The 20,462-nt window shown below is 36.6% G+C and overlaps 1 protein-coding gene across 3 annotated transcripts; it reads left to right on the top strand.

Annotated features, from left to right (window-relative positions):
* The first annotated feature begins 1,836 nt into the window (after positions 1-1,836).
* On the top strand, positions 1,837-20,409 carry LOC141380734 (uncharacterized). 3 transcript variants are annotated; one of them, XM_073940923.1, is made up of 4 exons: positions 1,837-2,145; positions 5,122-5,186; positions 13,665-14,461; positions 18,867-20,409. In XM_073940923.1, exons 1-4 carry the CDS (start codon positions 1,925-1,927, stop codon positions 19,005-19,007), a joined length of 1,224 nt encoding a protein of 407 aa, XP_073797024.1. In that variant the 5' UTR covers positions 1,837-1,924; the 3' UTR covers positions 19,008-20,409. The 3 variants fall into 3 exon arrangements, with proteins under 3 accessions (XP_073797024.1, XP_073797023.1, XP_073797025.1); XM_073940922.1 differs by having other exon boundaries at positions 1,861-2,145; positions 13,665-14,450; positions 18,867-19,629; XM_073940924.1 differs by lacking the exons at positions 1,837-2,145; positions 5,122-5,186 and adding an exon at positions 10,148-10,464 and having other exon boundaries at positions 18,867-19,954.
* Positions 20,410-20,462: the final 53 nt, after the last annotated feature.

Genomic DNA, 20,462 nt, shown 5'->3' with positions numbered 1-20,462 from the left:
AAGAACTAATTACTCTTATGAAACTGTTATTTTTAGCATAAAAAAATAGTGCAACCAAAGTAACACAATTTGTAAACGAATGGCTCTTGTGAACAGGTTCTTCTTAGTGTAGCAGAGGCTAGCTAGTAAGTGCTGTGCAGGTCAGAGCCATGGTCTTTAGCCTCCATGGTAGAGCAACTGACTCCCATGCAGAAGGTTGCCAGTTCGATACCAGCTCGAATCGGGTTGGGTGGCGTAGGAGCGTTGGGGTTACATTGGTGCCGTGACCTGGATGGGAGTAAGGTTTAGGGGGGTGCGTGTAGCAAAAGCCAGCTAGTAAGTTCTGTGCATGTAAACCTCACTCCTCTGACCTCTAAAGATGCTCTAGCGACACATGCTAGAGGCCATGGTTTTTAGCCTCCTTGGTAAAGCAACCGATTCTCATGCGGAATGGTCGCCGTTTCGATACCAGTAGGACCGGCAGGGTTACAATAGTGAATGAAAAACATATAGCTTATAACATATAAATGAAGTAGACTGATTTCACACACACATGATTCTTGAAAAGTTATTTTCAGTTAATTAAAAGCATACAGCGCAACCAATGTAGCCTTATTTCACAAACAAATGACTCTTTGGATTTTTGCTGAATCAAAAGCTTACAGCGGAGAGTGTAGCCAGATAAAGTTGACTTTTTCCAGCCCAAAAGCAGTCCAAAACATCCAAAATATTAGATTAATATTTTAATTTATTTATTTAAATCTAAATTAACCTAGTTACTTTATCTGTCATAACTTTGAACCAGCACCCATCAAACCATCACCAGTAGTCACAGAACCACAACATAACATGACCACATCGAAACGCTGCCCCCATTTCACCCACACACTGCACTTAATGTTGTGTAATTACAATAGCCTGTTAGAGTAGGTTTTACTTTCAAATTGGTGTTGATAAATTCGTCCCATTTTTCGTTTTTAAATACTTTTAAACAATTTGAAGTCGCTTGTCGACCAGACAACACTTCTATGTTTGTTCTCGCTGTTAATTGTGAAAAAAAAAAAGGTTGATAAAAGTGTTATGATGAACAACTGAGAGGTTAACTGCAGGTACTGCTTGATGCGGATCTTTTTGTCACTCTTCTGAGGAAGACTGTATTCGTTTGTTCTGGAAGTCCTCCAACAGAGAGAGATTCTGGTCAGATCTGTTGATGTTATTCAATCTTATATTATGAGTGACTTTTCTTTTAAAAGGTATTTTCTTTGGGTTGTTTGAATATTCTAAAGAAAACTTGTTAAAAGTGTAGATAATCAATTTATGTGGTCTATTAGCCAAGTCTATTGGCAAACAGAAGTTATAACTTATTAGTGGCTCTTGACCTTTTTTTATTATTATTTTTTTTTTGATCTGTTTAAAATTGACTTGAACCAATATTTGGAAACTATTCAGCACACTTTTAATCCAAAAGCAACAAAACTGTATCCTTATATTCTTCCTTTGTGTCTCTTTAAGATGTAATGTTATTTTATTTTATTTTTTTGTTGCTGGCGTTTGTCTCTACATATATTTGTGCACTTTTTCATTTATTTGTATTGTATGTCTATATATATGCATGTAGTTGTATTTGATCTACCTCTTATAAAAAAAAAAACAACATCAAATCGCCTACATGCAAACCAATCTAGCCTGAATCGCGCAAAATGAACAGGTTATTCTTAGGGAATCCTAGTTCAACTATCGTTGCCTCATAATCAATTGACTCTTGTAAACATATTTTTTTTTCTTTGCCAATACAGCGCCAGCCTGAGTAACAAACAAATAATTCCTGTAAACAGGCCCTTTTTCAATAAATCAGAAGCATACAGTCAGCGCCATATTTACCCTGATTCACGAACATGAGTCCTCTGTCAGCAAGTTCTTTTTAAGTGAATCAATAGAACAACGCATGGGTAGCCTATTCTACAACCAAATGACTCCTGTGAACAGGTTCTTTTCTAAACTCCAGTTCCTGAAGTGCGTCGTTTTCCTGGTTACGTGCGTGTTGTGTTGTGTATATCAAATTATGGCCCTGGGTGTGAAAATGACCACGTCAAAGACTTCCAAAGAGACTACGAGACAAACGTGCTCCAACATGCAGCTCAAGGATACCAAACAAAAGAGTAAAAGGTAAGTTATCACCGTAGTTTGGCTGAATTAACTTCTTTAATGTATTCATTCATTCATTCATTTTCCATCGAGTTTCTGTTTTAAAGGTCACCACATCGGAATGAACCACCTTAATTGTATCATATATATTCCATGTAAATGCTATTCCTTAACTATTTAATAACCTCACTCAATCTATTATGCCAAAAATCTAAGTAAACTTTAATTGTCCTTACATAATTTTAAAAATCTTAATTCTCATAATAATAATAATAATAGTAATACCATTTATGTTGGCTCACAAATGGGGAAATATTTTTATTTTCTGTATTTATTTTTATTCATTTGAGACAATACATAAAATCATTTATAGGTGCACAGATAATTTTTTCATGAATTGCTATGAAATGTTGTCAGTGTTTATTGGTAATCTGGATTTATAAAATAAAAAATATATATTTATATATATATATATATATATATATATATATATTTTTTTTACAGTAGCTTTTCTTTTGTTGTAAGTTATCTCTGTTAAGGAAGCTCATATCTACTTAATGCTAAAATCATGATAAATAACTGCCAATCTAAAGCTTGCCTTTCTTTGTCATGTGCATCGAATCTCTTAAAGTGTCTGCACCCAATCTAAACACCTCATCAAAAGCAACACTTCTACTCTATGCCACACCGAGCACACAGAATGACTGCATTACGCTTTCACTATCAGAGTGCTTTAGAGATGTTGGAGGTGATTGGAGCAGGGCTGAAATGAGGGCTTGGTAATGGAATAATAGCCGGACTTTGCGACTCATTGGTCCTGTAGAGTCTTTCTCCATCAGAGCAGAGATTTGATGAGCTGCTGCAGGAACATTCACTGGGAATCTTTTTACTAGCTCCATTTATTAGACTTCTAGCCAGAGAGGAAATTATGTTGTTTTGACCGTCTATTCTCTTGCATGTTGCCATCACATCAGATGCAGTTCAGTATTAAAAGTCATGTTGTCTACTATCAGTCTTTGTGAGGATCAATAATTTTATATAGAACTAAAATTAGTTTTTCACCCCAAAATTATTATTTAGACAACTCACAATTTTTCACACTTTTTGTTACCGTGTTTACATTTATTCAGTTAGCAGACGCTTTTATCCAAAGTGACTAACAAATGAGTATAAAAGAAGCATTTCAAATCATTAAAAAGTAGAAGTATATAAATGCCATGTCAAGTCTAATGCTGTGTTCACACCAGACTCAGCATGCACAAATAAAATCTCACTATTCGCATGTAACTAGACATGTTTACATTTTGAGTTTACTTGCTTCATTTGTGCGTCAAATTTGCTTCATTCGTACATCAAATTAACTTCACAATAGATGCAGATTCGCTTCATGGGCAGGGCTTCTTTCTGCTCGGTTACGCTAGCTTCATTGCTAAATAGCTAACATGGATTTTATTGAGAGAATAGCTGTGTTTATGTGCTTTAGAAAGGCTGAAAAATAGCATATATTTATTCGGCGCCGTGCCTGAGTCCACCAGATCCTTATAGAGGTGCACTCAGCTCTGTTAGTTCATTAACTCCTCCAAAAACTGTACCTGGATGATGGAGGCTTTCAGTGGTGCTTGTGACTGAACTGAGCACAGTTTTGATGAGTTGTTGTCTGGTGTCAGCCAGAGGATTTTCCCTCGGGACACCAACAACAGGCACTACTTCATAATCACACCCCTATAAGAGCAAGCTTATGATTGGTTAATGCGGTGCGAATGTCAGATGAAAATCAGATCCTCCCACTCAAGCAATTCCCATCAAATGCGCAAAGCCCTCAGACTGCGCCACATCGCGAATTATGTCATTCACACTGCCTCATTCGTGCGAATTACACCGCAGGATGTTTTTCTGCGTCTTTGTATTTACTTAATATGTAAATCACTCACACTTGACCCTTCATCTGCGTCTGGTGTAAACGCAGCATAAGTTTTGTTTACATTTTTTCTACGTGAATACAGAGAGGAGTAGTCTGTCTTTCAGGTGGTTTGTCAAACCCACCAACCTGTGTGAAGCACACTCAGAATTGCAAAATGTTTTTTTCCAGAAATGTTGAGTGTTGATGAGAAGGTGTGTGGTGCATATTAAAAAGAAAAGAGTGTGTTTACAGGTGGTTTGTCAAGCCCACTCACCTAAAGTACACTCAGAATTGCACAATGATTTTCTAGAAACATCGAGTGTTGATAGGAAAGTGTCTGCTGCATATGGAGAGGAAAAGAGCATGTTTACAGGTGGTTTGTCAAGCCCATTCCTCTGGAGTACACTCAGAATAGCACTATGTTTACCCAGAAATATTGAGTGTTGATAAGAATGTGTCTGGTCCATATGGAGAGGAAAAGAGTGTCTCTACAGGTCATTTGTCAAACCCACCAACCTGTGTGAATCGCACTCAGAATTGCATATTTTCAAGCATGGGGTGTTAATAAGAAAGTGTCTGGTGCATATGGAGAAGAAAAAGAGCGTGTCTACAGGTGGTTTGTCAAGCCCATTCACCTGAAGTACACTCAGAATTGCACAATGTTTTTGCAGAAACATTTAGTGTTGATAAGAAAGTGTATGGTGTATATGGAGAGGAAAAGAGTGTCTACAGGTGGTTTGTCAAGCCCACTCACCTGTGTGGAAACACTATGAATTGCACGTTTATTCATTAGGTTCAGAAAATTGTTAAAAGTACAGGGCAAGAACTGTCAGCAAAAAACTTCTTTGATATAAATGTTTGTGATGGTTTAGAAGTCAACCTTCCCCCCAAAACTAAAATAAACCAGACAACTTCTAGTATGACATTTACAACACTATCAGCCAAACATTTTACTAACTACAATAGCATTACAATAGCAATAGCATACTCATGAATACCTCAATGGTTAAATGTCACTTTCACATTTTAATACTTCTTTAAAAAAGGTGTTGGAAAGTAACAGCTTTTTCTGTGTTTAATTGCTCCGGTTTCCACAGGAGAGTTGAGAAGGAGGATGTGTGCAGTGCTTGGGAATGTTCTGATTCAGATACGGGAATCTACGGTAAGCAAATCAAAGCCATTCATATTCTGTCAGGGGATCCTCTCAATAAGAAATGACTTCCATTGTAATGAATCTCGCTGGAAGGAGTAAAATGCTGCCAAAGAAAAATCGATAGTCTCTCTGAAATGCCACTAATGCCACATCAGATATCAGACCACAGTCGTGAGTGAATGGAAGTGACCAAATCGGTGGATGAGGCCAAAATAGAGGGCTAATTTTTCACAATTGTTACCAAATCGGCTTTTGTCATTATGACATTTGGGTACAGGATTATTTTTATCAAAAACCATTTAAAAACACCCCCAAATTCTTAAACACCCACATCTTCCTCTGCAGAAACCTCAATTTCTTTCAAAACACCAAGGGTTTAACTATTAATATAACCAGAAAGAGCTCTAAAAATTATTTTGTAAAACAATTTCAGATCATAGCTATAACGACAACAATACAGAGAAACAAAGTCATTGGAATCACTTTCAGAACAACCGTTTTTTTCCAGCTGATAAACGCTAAAACACTGACAGCCAATCAGAATCTGTTAACAAGCTATGCTGGTGTTTTTTGGTTTGTGACTGGTGTCTAATTATACAGTTCTTTCACCTGCTGCTATGAGAAACTCCTTGTGGAGATGTGGAAGTGTCTATTAGGTGCAGTGCAAAACATTCATCTGCTAGAGTGTGCTTCACTACCCAGCAGGCCTGAAAGTCAGCTCACAGTGTGTATCGACTATCGAGACTGAAATATATGACTTCCTGCCAGTCACTCAGCATGTAGAGGTTTATTTACACGAGGCCGCATGCTTCATTTGCAAAATGTTTTTTAACCTCTCTTTCTCTCTTTGACTTGACTGGTTATTGCTGTTTGTATGAGCTTATTGCTACTATACTTTTGATTCTGTGCTGAAGGTGGTTCATTAATGCAGATTTTGAACAGCTTTGAATGACGTTACAGCTAACAGCATTTTGTTACAGCATCATGATTATCTTTAAAGTTAGAGTTACTTCATCTGCTTGCTTAAAGAATCATAACATAAAATCCACCTAAAATAAAATTGGGTGCGACCCAGATTACACATACTTATGCACACTTTTACACCATTTTTGTATTGTAAAAGAGACTATTTACACTAAAATTCTGAATTCGATACCAAGATTTGGTAGTTTAGCAATTTATTTCATTACTTTTGGTAACCTTTAAAAAGTTGCCATGTAATGGATGTTAAAGAACACCAATCATGGAAAATCTACTTTTGGAAGCTGTTTGGACAGAAAGTATGTGTAGATATAATAGTGTGATATAAATCTTTTAAAAATTTTCTGACAATAAAATAGGATCCAAACCCCTCCCACTGAATTGATTGACATGCGCGCATTAACATGTCTCCATAGTAATGCTTATAAACATGTCCACAGAACAGGATTTGCAAAGAGACTGGGATTTAAAAGATCTGTTCCAACTCTCTGTGATCAGCTGCACCTCAACAAAGAGTTTTACAATGTTTTTAACGGAGCATGTTAGTAATTAAAAAAAAATAATTAAAACTTCATATCATTTTTATCCACTTATCCGGGGCCGGGTCGCAGGGGCAGCAGTCTAAGGAGAGAACTCTTGACTTCCCTCTCCACTAGACAAATAGATAGTGTAGAAAAGTAGATTTTATTGTTCTAATGGCACAAACCAACGCACATCGAGCACAAATTAACTCTGCTGATTTGGAGTGATTTGAGCAACATGGGGTGAAAAGTATTGTCACACGGTCAACGAAATAATGCTTAATATCAGACCCCAAACCTGCACAAAAGTTAATTTTTTTTGCGGCACACATCAGCACAAATGTAGGACAAATGATGATAATGGCATAGTTTTGGGGATTAAATATTTTTATGGGGTGCCTGCTTCACAGAGTTTACAGACACTGTCCATGTGCCTGAGAGGAGCCCTTTGATGAATACGTAAATATATTCTGCACTCTATCCTATCAATAACACAATAAATATAGTTAAAATAATGACATAATGAGTGAAGAGTCAGTCCAATTGGGCCATATTGAACGCTCGTTTTGTGATTGTTTTAGAACTTCCAATTCAGCTGCCTATGGGAGAAATAGGAATAATAAACGGCAGAAAACAGCCAAACTGCTTACTCTACAAACAAGTGTTTGCATGATTATAAAGACAAAGCAGAATCATAATAAGAAAATACCAGTTTGCAACACCAAGCACTTCAGTTCACTTAAAATAGTTTACTAAAAAAAAAAAAAAAGTTTGGAAACTGATTGCCTTATTTTCAAAAGAATGGAAGTGAATGAGACTGTAAGTCTCGAGCGAAAATGATTCAAATGGATGCGCCCTCTCGTACGCGAAGAATAGGTTGAATAGCACTGCTAACAAACTGCATGGTTGCTTGTAAACGTGGCTAGGTTCTTAATGAATGCATGTGTGCCTGGAACTAATAATTTGCACAGAGCACACCCAGAGCATTTCCATATATGGGCTTTCCATACACAGTTGAAGGCAAAATGAAGGCCATGCTGTAATATTCAAACTTTTTTCAAATGTATATATTTTTTAAAAGTGCTGTTTAATAGAGAGATTTGTTTTCCCAACACATTTGTAAACAAATTAAATTTGTTTAATTTACATATTAATTTATTATGTCTATGATGACGGTACATACTATTTTATTTATTTAGCAAGATACTAGTATTCAGCTTAAAGGACCTTAAAAATAAAGAAAAAAAAGAAAAAAAATAAGATAAATAAAATAATAATAATAATAATAATAAACTAAAAAGAAAATGAATAAAATAACAAAAATATTTAATAAAAATAATAAATTAAACAAAAAGAAAAATGAAAATAAAATAACAAAACAAATACAAGAAATAATAAAATAAAAAATAATATAAATAAAAAATTAAATAAACATAACATTAACAAAACAAAAATAAAATAAAAAATGATATAAAATAAAATTAAGTAAAAAAATAAAAATAATAAAAAATAAACAATAAAACAAAGATTAAATGAATAAATAAAAGAAGAAAACAATATAAAAATAAACAAAATAAATAAAAAAACTAAAATAAAAATACATTAACAAAACAAAATTAAATTTAAAAATTAATAATTACATAGTAAATAAAAGTAAAAACGAAAAAAAATTTACACAACAACAAAACAACAAAATAAAAATGATTAAAAATAAAATAACAAAATAAAAGTAGATAAAAAAATGATAAATAACAATAAAATAAATACAATTTAAAAAAATAAACAAACAAATACAGAAATAAATAAAAACTGCTTTTATTCCTGCCAAAAATATGATAGGAAACCCTGTGAAAATGTCCTTGCTCTGTTAAATTTATCACTTAGGTAATATTGGAAAAAGTTCAATAGTTTATAATGCATATTAACAAATTATAATTTTTAGATAATAGGAAAAAATAAGACTTAATATCTTGACTTTTTCCAAAATCCCAGGAGGGATTTGGCACCTTCTCAATCCACTGTGAGAAACAAAACAAAACAAAACTAACAGTCGTATTACATGCAAAGATTTCTCATTAGAAGTAAATATCAGCCAGATGTTGTTTACTCCAGTCCTGTTAGATTTACAGACGAGCCCGAGTGCACTGATATTTATTCATTTATTTGCTTAAACGGGTACAAATAAAGGAGGAATGTGTCAGAATCTGCATTATTTCCAGATGTTGGAGATGCTCATGTTGTAAAATGCTCTTCAGATCTTTGTCAAATAATGCAAAATATCGTCATCAATTTGAACTTTTTAAGTTAACCTTAAATTTAATATTTTTAATATATTTAAAATCCAATATTAAATACATAATAAAAAAAGGGTGAAAATAAATATCTTGTCTTGTAGCCTCAAACGTCGAACCCTAATAAAAGCGTCCCAGGTCTCCAGAAGTTAGATGTTGAACAGGTTTGTGTTTAAGCCTCCAGCACTCACCTTCTCTGGAGAAACGGTGAGTCACACAGAGAGTCCCACAGCGTCAGAGCGGCTTTCTGAAAGATGACCACCGAGCAGAACATCGATCAGAGCCGGGCCACGCTGGGCTCAGACCTGACATTTAGAAAGCAGACCTGCTATTAATCACCATCCTAACAGGACTCAGACTTCACAACATTGACCCAGAGACCCAAGAGCAAGGCTTAACACTTTTCTAACAGAAATCACCTTGTTAACAGCAATGCTTATGAGCAACTCCAGCGTTATGCATGTGACATGGGAAATCACAAAACTTAAATTCACATAGAAAGCATATGTTAACATTATATTGAACCATCTGTTTATATTTTAGAAACAGCCAACCACAGAGCTATGGGATCAGAGAAATATCAATCTGTAAACATTTTTCAGATTTTAAATGAGGAAAATAAACCTGCGTCACTGATGTGACCAAGAAAGTTAGCGAGTTTACAGTGTACAATATACTTTGTAGAAATTCCACACAACCCAAAAGAAACGATGCTAATCAAAAGGATAAGAGTTGGCTCTCCATAGAACAGAAATGATTGATTTTATATGTTTGCATCGTTATGTATGTGACATTGCTCTGTTATGAATGTGACAGATGTGAAATTGCCACTTGTGTGACTTTGATAAATAAAATATAACTGTTTGAAAACGTCGACAGACATTTTGAGTACACAAACAACTTAGAAAAGGTTTGGCTATTTTGGTGAAAGGTTAATATTTTTCAAGACAATATTGACATTTACATGGAATTGCTCATATATTTACCATGGTGTTCTGCAAGGATGTCTTCTTGTTTCCAGTGTGAAGCGTTTTAAGGCTGCTTTAGAAATGAACATGTTGCAGTTTAGTTCCAGTCCTGATCTAGACAATCAGGTTGAGGGATCACTTGATAATTAGCAGCAGGTGTGTTGTTGTGGGTTAATGGATCTAAAAACTTTCCTGTAGGGTTAGTTAGTGTGAAAAGAGAGAGTATTCTACAAAATAGTGGGTTGTTTCACAGAAAATATAGAAAAACCCAAACATTGAGTTAAAAAATTATTATTTAAAATAATGGAAGATTTAAATCCAGTGTTTGTTGGAAATGTACTCAGCATTTAAAGGGGACCTGTAAAAAAATCCCTTTTATAAGGGGTTTAAATGTGTGAATATAGCCAGCCTCTAATGGTAAACATTAATTAAATACATTTTTTAATCACACTTTATAAAAACAGAAACACTGTGATTGACATTCTCCATTTGTACGTGTCATCAGAGGGGAAAGCCCCGCTCATTGGTGAGTATACCCTTTCACACATACAGACCCTTCCGGAAAATTGCAGCCATTTATTCCGGAAAGGTCTGTATGTGTGAACAGGCCCTTTTTGAAAATACTGGTAAATTCATTCTGGCTATTTTCCGGAAAGAGAAGTTGTAACATTACCAGTAATTTGCCGAAATGCTGCATTGTGTGAACGCAGAAGGAAGATTGCCGAAAAGAGCGCATGCACGTCTAGAACGTGCTGGCGTGAGACGTCTTCTTCCAATCAGAACAATCAGATGCATTCACCACGCGGTTTATGAAAATAAAAGCCTTTGAATATTTTTCCAGACACATTTAGTTGCTAGATGTTAGTCAGATAACATTTATATGTTCCTTCTTAATGCCAACTATGTAAATAATTATCGGTAATATGCTTATGGTAAGCCGTTGTTTGTTTACCTTCAAGCTCTGCTTCCTTCAGTTGTTTGACTTGCGCTTGTGCCCGTGAAGCAGCCCGTAAGCACCAGCACACACACATATCATGTACATCACGACATGCAAAAGTGTTCCTCTATATTTTCATCAAAGTTGTTCACACTACTGATCCATCCACAGAGTTTGTAATGTAATTAAATGTTTACAAATACAAGCCCAGTCGTTTAGAGGTCATCTCTGGTTGATGATGTCAGAATTTACCTGTATTTTGGAATGGACGTGTGAATGGTCTTTTCCGGAAAAATTATATAACGTCCTCCCTGTTAGAACAGCGCTTTTTTTATTTTAACGGTAAAGTTGTTGCGGAAATTTTCTAGATATTTACCGCTATCACTGTGTGAAAGGGGCTAATCTGTGTCTCATTAGCATAGACAGCCCTAAATAAGAAGCAGCTGTCCATCATTAGAGATTTGAATCTGCCACTATACTGACACACAGGCGTTTATAGCTCCACCCTCTTTGGATAAAGAGCACAATTTCATTCAAATTCACCAAAATGGCAAAATATGGATTGCTGGAATGTTTTCCAATCCCATGCATGTTCAATGAAGTCAGGAGAGGATTTTCTTCACCACCAAAAGTATTAGTAATTTATTAGATACAAATGAATAATTCCATATACAGAGCTCTGGGTCACGTCTGTCCCTTACGGTATACCAATGCAATGCAAGAGTTACATTCAGGAGGTCCGCAATAACTCTGCATTTCCCTGACTCTTTTATGTACACACAGCTGATGTTAAAAGGTGGAGTTTTGGTGGAATTCATCAATTGTCGATCATTCTGCAGACCTCTGGCGGCCACACCCAAACATACCTCCTCTTTCTGTGGCCGTCTCTGCAAACCAAAACTGAACAATAAAATGCACCTGCTTTGAGGCCTCAATCGACCCCAACATATTTTTCATGTAACACACCAAACTCAAAATAACACGCCAACCATAAATCGCTCTCTCGCCCCATGCCTGTTTTTGCTTTTATAGGACGCCCTGGGTTACTTCATCCAATCCCAGGGCACGTCGTCTGTGTAGCTAGGGCGGGGCCTGCAGGTAGGCCTGAGAGGGAGAGAGAGAAAGAGACAGACAGACACAGAAACACACACTCCTGCTAACGCAGCAGGTAAACCATACGAACATTCAACACTTGGAGTATTTAGGCACATTTTACTTCTCTGCGACACAGGAAGCCTGAAGCCAGAAGTTATGTTCTGATGTCGCTGTATCTTTTCCATCAGCTGCAACTCCTTCTATAAAAATGCTTGATTAGTATGCTAGCATATCACACTCAGAGAAGAGGTTTGGTTAATATATATGACACAGCTACATTTATTTAATAAAAAGTAAAAGAGACAGAAGTAATACAAAATATATTCCTTTTTTCTCAACAATATCAAAGCCCGAAAGGGAAAGTCTCAAAGAGTTATAAAACATTATTTGCGTGCTATGTTGAGGTGAAACTTTACATAAACACTGTAGGGACATCACAGACTCATTTTACATCTCTTTTAAAGAGTAGGATTATTTGTAAATTGGGAATCAGGAAAATAACTTTTGATGACCACAGTGTAGTTGCACTATAAAATTGTGCTATATGAACTAAGCACTAGGCTATAAGCACAGCCCAAAAGAAGTTATGAAAAAAATGTTAAAAACTGGTAACTGTTGACCTCTATAGTAGGAAAAACAAATACTGTTGTAGTCAAGGGTTACTAGGCATGGGCCATTTTAAGATTCTGACAGTATGATAATCTTGGATAAAAATATCACGGTTTCACAGTATTGTGATTACTGCTCTAAAATATATTCTTTTTAAATGTCTGGATTAAAAATCCAAAAAGCACATCTTTTCCCTTTCAAAACAATATATTCTATTTTTTGGAAGGATTTATGATATTTTTCCCAGAGATGGGTTGCGGCTGGAAGGGCATCCGCTGCGTAAAAACGTGCTGGATAAGTTGGTGGTTCATTCTGCTGTGGCGACCCTGGATTAATAAAGGGACTAAGCCAGGGCTCATCAAACTTGTTCCTGGAGGGCCGGTGTCCTGCAGATTTTAGCTCCAACCCTAATCAAACACACCTGAACAAGCTAATCAAGCTCTTACTAGGTATACTTGAAACATCCAGGCTGGTGTGTTGAGAAAAGTTAGAGCTAAACATTGCAGGGTCACCGGCCCTCCAGGACCAGGATTGGTGACCCCTGGACTAAGCCGACAAGAAAATGAATGAATGGATTTATGATATTTTGGAGCCGTAAACATGTCAGGCTAAATAAAGAAAATGAATCATTGACTTCTGCTTTCTTCATTAGTGTCAAAAACAGATTTCATCACAATTTAAAATGGCATCTTTGGATATTTTTTCGGCTGAAGATATTGTTGTCCTAAAAAACAAACAAACAAAAAAATGTCAATAAAAAATCTTACACATACCTTAGCAATGGTATAACAGAAAATGTTGGCGGTTTTAAAACCTTGACTTTTCTAAACCACGGTGTGTGTGGTGATGGTTACCAGTTTCCATCACTTATAAAGCTTTGAGATGAGTAAACGGCGAGTATTTTTTCTATTTTTGTGTATCCCTTTAACGCTGCTTAATTTTTCAGTTTGAAAATATTAAAGCATAAACGTTTTTAACAGCAACCGAAAAATGTTTGTGGCACATCAAATAAACACATTAGCATGTTTTCTGAAGCATTATGTAAGACCGAAATCTGTAATAACTCTTTTTTTCTTTTTTTTTAGACAATGCATTTCACAGACAAAAGAAGTTTCAGCACAAAAAATGCAGTTACTTAGACGAGAGGAACATCATTTTATCCCCTCATTTAGTAGCTCATCCCAGTTTGTGTGTGTCTTCAGCAAATGATGCATCGGATGCGGTAAAGTCTAGAAGAAAAGCCTCTCAAATCACCCGTGTCCATGATAAAACTCCCAACCCAGACATAAACATTAGCAGTGCACCGGACTCAACCTGCGCACACATCAATCCCATTGATTCTATGACCCAAACACTCAATGAGAACTCAATGCAAGTCCACACTGTTGAAGTGAATGGGAATCTACCAATGGTCAATAAAGTACCGAAATCTTCTCAGGATGAAACCACAGTTTGGCGATGTTCAGAGTTTGTCTCGGAAAATCATGAAAGAAAAAGTCCTAAAGTGCTTTGGAAAAAGACATCTGGACAGAAGCTTCAATGGTGCCGTGAGCAATTGGGCAAAGCGGGCCACAATGGTTTATCAGCACTTTCCAGTGGTTTACAGACCACAGACAGATCGAGAGTGGTGATCCAGAGAACAGCGAAAGGTTATAGAAGGGTTCTGTTGAGGGCCAGCCGTGGGGAACGGAAGCACGAAACGTGGGCGAATCACAAAGATGTGCACAGTAGCTTTTACAGCCTGTCAGGATTACAAAATCAGTATGAATGCCTCTGTAGTTCTTTTCATCTGCGGATGAGACACAGTCCAGGAGGAGACCTGCGGGACACCACTAACAGACAACAGCAAGGGCAGAAGACTGAGTTTGCAGGTGCATATGGGGTGAGACTGCTATCACAGAGTTAAACATAAATATAGCACAATCTCATGACGAAGTGTAACACTGTAAAGTATGCTGGCTTCCACACGATCAGTTTGTGTTAGGACAACATGAAGGAATGAAGTAAATCTTTTACTTTTTACAAATTTAAGTAGATTGAACATAAAACAATTAACTCTCAAAAAACGTCAAGGATTGCGTTGTTTCAGCCCATTTTAAATACAAAGTTTGAAAACAGATCAAATGTTGTGTTTTTTTGAGTGAATTCACTGCAAAAAAGGATTTTCTTACTTAGATTTTTGTCTTGTTTCTAGTAAATATCTAAAAATTCTTAAATCAAGAAGAATTTTCTAGACAAGCAAACCATATTGTCTTGTTTTTTAAATAATCTGCCAAATTTAAGTGAGTTTTTTCTTAAAACAAGCAAAATAATCTGCCAATGGTGTAAGAAAAATAATCTTATGTCAAAACGGAAAACAAGATTTTTTTGCTTACCCCATTGGTAGATTATTTTGCTTGTTTTAAGAAAAAACTCACCTAATTTTGGCAGATTATTTCTGAAAACAGGACAATATGTTTTGCTTGCCTAGAAAATGCTTCTTGATATAAGAATTAAATATTTGGACTAGAAATAAGAAAAAAAAATCGAAAAAAAAGCATTTTTTGCAGTAAAGGTATTGTCAGAAAACTGGCTAATTCTTACAGTTTAATTCTTATGAAAACATATGATTGTTAAATAGTCCCCAAACCTAAGCCAGGCTCATTCTGAAAATGTTTCACTATAGACCATTTTAAGGGGTGTAAACGAAAACCATGGTCCCAGGGTATTTCTTGATTTACATTTTTTAATTTCTACAGCTTCCGAGAATCCAAAAAGAGCCACATTTAATAAATAAATAATGTTATGATGGCTGTTTTAACAATAAGTTATGATTGAATCGCCTCTTGTTACAGTTATGAAAGAGTTTGATAACAGGCTGGAAATGTTCATGGGCCAATGAAACCACCCATGTCGAAATGGTCTATATACATTTCTGGGGAGCGCCAAATACATCCCAGGAACTATGTTTTTTTGCAGTTTTTGAGGCCGCTGTGTACACTTTTTGAAATCTCAAATTTCTGCTTTTCTTGCGTAAATCCACCAGAGGCCACTATCGACTGACTGATCAACTGACCCACCGTCCTGCTTCCCTAAACCCAACCAATAGTGTTTTTAAATGCAATCAAAAGCAAATTATTTACTTGTTTATTTATTTTTGGGCTTTTGTCCTACCTGCTTTCTGCACCCATTCTTTGTCGGACTCGCAACCCGTTGTCGCTGTCAACTCTGCGCTATGTCACAAGTCTGCGTGGCGAGCCACTGGACAAACTGGTAACAGTGGGAAAAGCCGTCCTTATGGAGGTAAGCGCAAAAATACCACCCCGTAGTGTTCATTTAAAAAATGAAATGCAGTCATACATACTGTACTTCTGGTTACATAATTAGCGATCTCCAGAAATGTATATAGGGCTACGTTTTCAAAATGAGGCTGTGTTGCAACCACCCAACCCCTAAACACAACCGTCATTGGGGAATGAGAAAATCATACTAAAATGTAGAAAAGTGGTTGTTCAAATTAATACCAATTAGCTGCTAAATTAAGAATCACTGAAGGGTGTTTGTTCGAGTCCGGGCTGGGCCAGTTGGCTTTTCTGTGTGGAGTTTGCATGTTCTCCCCGTGTTAGCATAGGTTTTCTCCAGGTGCTCTGGTTTCCCCCACAGTCCAATGACATATGTTAAAGGTGAATTAAATTATCTAAATTGGCCGTAGTATGTGTGTGCATGAGTGTATATGGATAACCCAGTACTGGGAAACACCCATACAAACTCATTCACACACACACTACAGCCAGTTTAGCTTATTCAATTCACATACAGCACGTGTCTTTGGACAGTGGTGGAAACCGGAGCACCCAGAGGAAACCCACACAAACACTGGGAGAACATCCATACTCCACACAGAAATGCCAAATGACCCAGCTGCGACACAAACCAGTAACCTTCTTGCTGTGGGGTGACAGTGCTAACCACTGCACTACTGTGTCAACCCTGATAAGCAACTGTTTGAAAAAAAAAATGTGATTAAAAGTCACAATTACATTTCTGATTCCAAGTTTCCACAGATTGATATTCTAAAAATAAGCGGCCTAAGAGTCAAGCAACCGGTTTGCTGTCCACTTCTTTCTCGCATCAGCTGAAGCGCTCGTCTTTAAACACAAAGGCCAGATTCTACAAGTGTTTGAATTGAATGAAATCCCCTACAATAAAAGACACAATCAGGCTACTTGTTCTGGCTGGGAAACCTGCAGGCTGCATTGATTGTTTTATAAGGACGTATCGACCTGTTTTGTGGTAAACAAAAAATGAATGATTTTGTTACACAATCAGTCTCTATTTGATTCTAGATGAGTGCTGGGACATGGACTGCTGTCTGTTGTTAGTAGCAAAGTCTTACAGGAGCAATTTAGTTTGAAATTAAGTGCTTGTGTTATTTGTTCTACATTTATCTTGGGCTGCGTCCGAAACCACCTACAACTCAGTAGTTACCGCATTTGAATTTAAGGGTACTACTCAGCCGCTGGAAATGTACGTTCTATACAGTATGAATGCGAAAAATATGAATGGAATTCGGATGTACTACATCTGCCATTTTGTCATGGTCACGTGACCTACCTGTGTCAGTTGCATCGCTTTACTTCCATTCATGAATTCTCTCGCGGTGCATTATGGGATAGCACAGCGTGCATAGAATGCGCACTCCAGAACCTCGCCGGAAGTAGTAAGTCATCCAGGTACTTCTCGCATACTGATTTTCGATTTCTTTGAATTCGGACATACTACTCGGCTCGCATACTGATTTTATTTTTTTATATACAGTAATACTTCTATTAAAAAAACACTACTATGCAAAGTATTAAGCATCAGTGCATTGAAATGCATCAGTAATATAACTGAATTATGCATATTTGTTGTAAATATCCACCAAATGAAGTTTAATGTTAAACTTATTTCGAGAGGGGGCAAAGCAGTGGCGCAGTAGGTAGTGCTGTCGCCTCACAGCAAGAAGGTCGCTGGGTTGCTGGTTCGAGCCTTGGCTCAGTTGGCGTTTCTGTGTGGAGTTTGCATGTTTTCCCTGCATTCGCGTGGGTTTCCTCCGGGTGCTCCGGTTTCCCCCACAGTCCAAAGACATGGGATTGGGTAGGTTAAATTGTCCGTAGTGTATGAGTGTGTGTGTGTGTGTGTGAGAATGTGTGTGTGGATGTTTCCCAGAGATGGGTTGCGGCTGAAAGGGCATCCGCTGCATAAAAACGTGCTGGATAAATTGGCGGTTCATTCCGCTGTGACGACCCCGGATTAATAAAGGGACTAAGCAGACAAGAAAATGAATGAATAATTTCGAGAGGAGCACGTGCTCCTGACTTACCCAGCTGGCCAACATTAGCTAATCACAATCCTCCAATTAAAGGAACCCAAGTCACTATATATATATATATATATATATATATATATATATATATATATATATATATATATATATATATATATATATATATATATATATATATATCCTCATTTCCTTTCTATAACTTTATCTGGAAAAAAAAAAACTCCTCCCCTTCTTCCACCTATTTCCAGAATCGGCGGCACGGTGGCCCAGTGACTAGCACTGTTGCCTCCCAGCAAGAATACCAATGGCCTCGGGTCCTTGCTGGGCCATCTGGTATTTCTGTGCAGAGTTTGCATGTTCTCGCCGTGTCCGCGTGGGTTTCCCCCAGGTTGCCCGGTTTCCTTCTACCGTCCAAATATGCTTTATATTATACATAAAATAAGCCTAAATCTATTTCCTTTCAAGTTCCATGTTAAAAGGAATCTCACTTGAGAAGCAGAGAATTATCAGTGTTTTTTGCCTACAGAACTTGACCTTACAAAACACTTACAAATAGATCAGAAACGCACATTAAGGAAGCAAATTGGCTAAATTTTAATTTCTTGTTGAGTTTAAACAAACCGATTACCTTCAAACAAGCATCCTCAAACCATGAAGCAAGTAAACTCCCATCTTAATATGGCGCAGTCATGCTAAATGAACCTTTATTAGTGGAATATTTATGCCACGCTTTCTGAATAAGGCTAAAAAAATCTTTTTTTTCCCCCTCACAAACAGACTTTAAGCCCAGATGGCCTGTTTCACAGCAGTTTCAAGCTAAACAGACAGCAGCTCTAAAACACAAGCTCATTTCCCTTTGGATGTGAGAAAAACCTAGACTTTCTTCTTTGACCCCTGTTGAGCGACAGCTATAAATGGAGAATTGGCTGAATCGCTCCATCTTTTCTGATTGCGTATTTGTCTGTTTGTTTCTCCTCAGGACATTCGCTGTCAATCTGAATGGCCAAAGATCATCAAATCTCCACGCCACGTCACTTTCTCTCATATTTTACAGGTTCTCCAGAGCAAAGCAGCCAATTTCCCTGAGGTCAAGAGTCAGAAATGCCGCAGGACGGTTTAAACGTGTTCAATATTAGATGTCATTTTCCGCTTTTATGAAGTGCTCGTCAAAGAACACACAACAGGCTTTAGGATTTTTATTTTTTTTTATTCAAACTTTAGATCTCATCATCTCTACAGTGTAAAAGGTCATGAATTCCAAGCCCCAAAGGACTCAAAGAGATGGATTTGGTAGGAAATCCATTCTGGAGTTTTGAAATAAACCATTTGGGAGTGATTTCCGAGGTGGAATGGAGAAGAGGATATAGGAATCGGAAGTTTTAAAAGCTTCTGTGGTCGAAAGAATGACTTTTTACAACAGAAAACGATAGGCGGAACTTAAATAAACACTATTTAAAAAAACCCCCAAAAATATCAATTTGGTAAACAGTAAACCAGCGTGATACTACAGCTAGGATTCAAAGAATATCAATGATAAATACAGTACAATATGTACTTACAGTAGGCCAACAAACCCAGCACAAACATAAGAAAATAAACATCGATAATCTCTGACAAAAAAAGTATAGTCATGTGCATTTACACTGTACACGCCGATCACGTTCAGTTATCATATTTAGGCTTGTTTTTTTTTTTCAGTGCAGCTATCCCAGATTTCTCAAGTGCTTTAGCAATAATATACCATTTATCACACCTATATATATGTATATATTGATTTAAAAATAAATTAACACCATTTGTGGGGCAGTCATATGGGAATTTTCTCATGAGATGTGATGAATCACATTATTGCTGTTTTAAGGACTGGTCACATCAGCAGGACATTTTACTTTACAAAGGGGAACCATTTACTGAATTAATCACCAACGGCTAAAACCCTTAAAAGAATATTCTGGGTCATGAACTGACTCTGTGGGTAAAGCTGCAATCGCACTAGAGTTTGTGCTTGTAAAGTTCTGTCATATGGCGCTGCGAAAATGGCTGGGTTAAAACAATATGATTAGAGGGTGATAAAAGCAAGTGATTGCTTCATATTTTCAATTTCTGTCAGAGAGGTCACTTTGAAGCAGTTTCGCAGGTCAGAGTTCACCAAGAATGTAAAACTTGCAAAAGTCTATAGCACAAAAAGTGCAGTGTGACCGCGGCTTTACGCGTACATTAAAAGTCCACAAGTTGAGTGAAGCCTCTGATACTATTACATGAAATTTATACAGTATTTGGCAATTGGAACTAATTTCGTTCCATCATGAGGGGAGTTTTTTACTCTGTTTTTATTCTGTCCCTCAGATCAAATACTACTGTTGAGTCAGAATATTATCGTTATCAAAAACAACAAACTGTTTAAAATAATATGTAAATTATATTTAAAAAAAAAGAAACTGACTGGAATATTGAAAAAAAAAACACTACTGTTGATTATATTGTAATAATGACTTCATGTAAGTTTGATTAACAGTATGCACATTAAAAAAAACCAAAAAAAAAACCCCAAAAAACAGAGAAACGGAGTAAAGCA

Source organism: Danio rerio, chromosome 24, assembly GCF_049306965.1.
Source record: "Danio rerio strain Tuebingen ecotype United States chromosome 24, GRCz12tu, whole genome shotgun sequence".
Taxonomy (NCBI): Eukaryota; Metazoa; Chordata; class Actinopteri; order Cypriniformes; family Danionidae; genus Danio; species Danio rerio.
This window is presented reverse-complemented; position numbering and strand designations above follow the sequence as displayed.

Excerpts from the sequence above, each read along its gene's own strand:
- LOC141380734 (XM_073940923.1), top strand. The coding sequence starts at position 1,925 with ATGGGTAGCCTATTCTACAACCAAATGACTCCTGTGAACAGGTTCTTT. Across the intron at positions 2,146-5,121 it reads ACCAAACAAAAGAGTAAAAG|GAGAGTTGAGAAGGAGGATG; the intron begins GTAAGTTATCAC and ends CGGTTTCCACAG. Across the intron at positions 5,187-13,664 it reads TTCAGATACGGGAATCTACG|ACAATGCATTTCACAGACAA; the intron begins GTAAGCAAATCA and ends CTTTTTTTTTAG.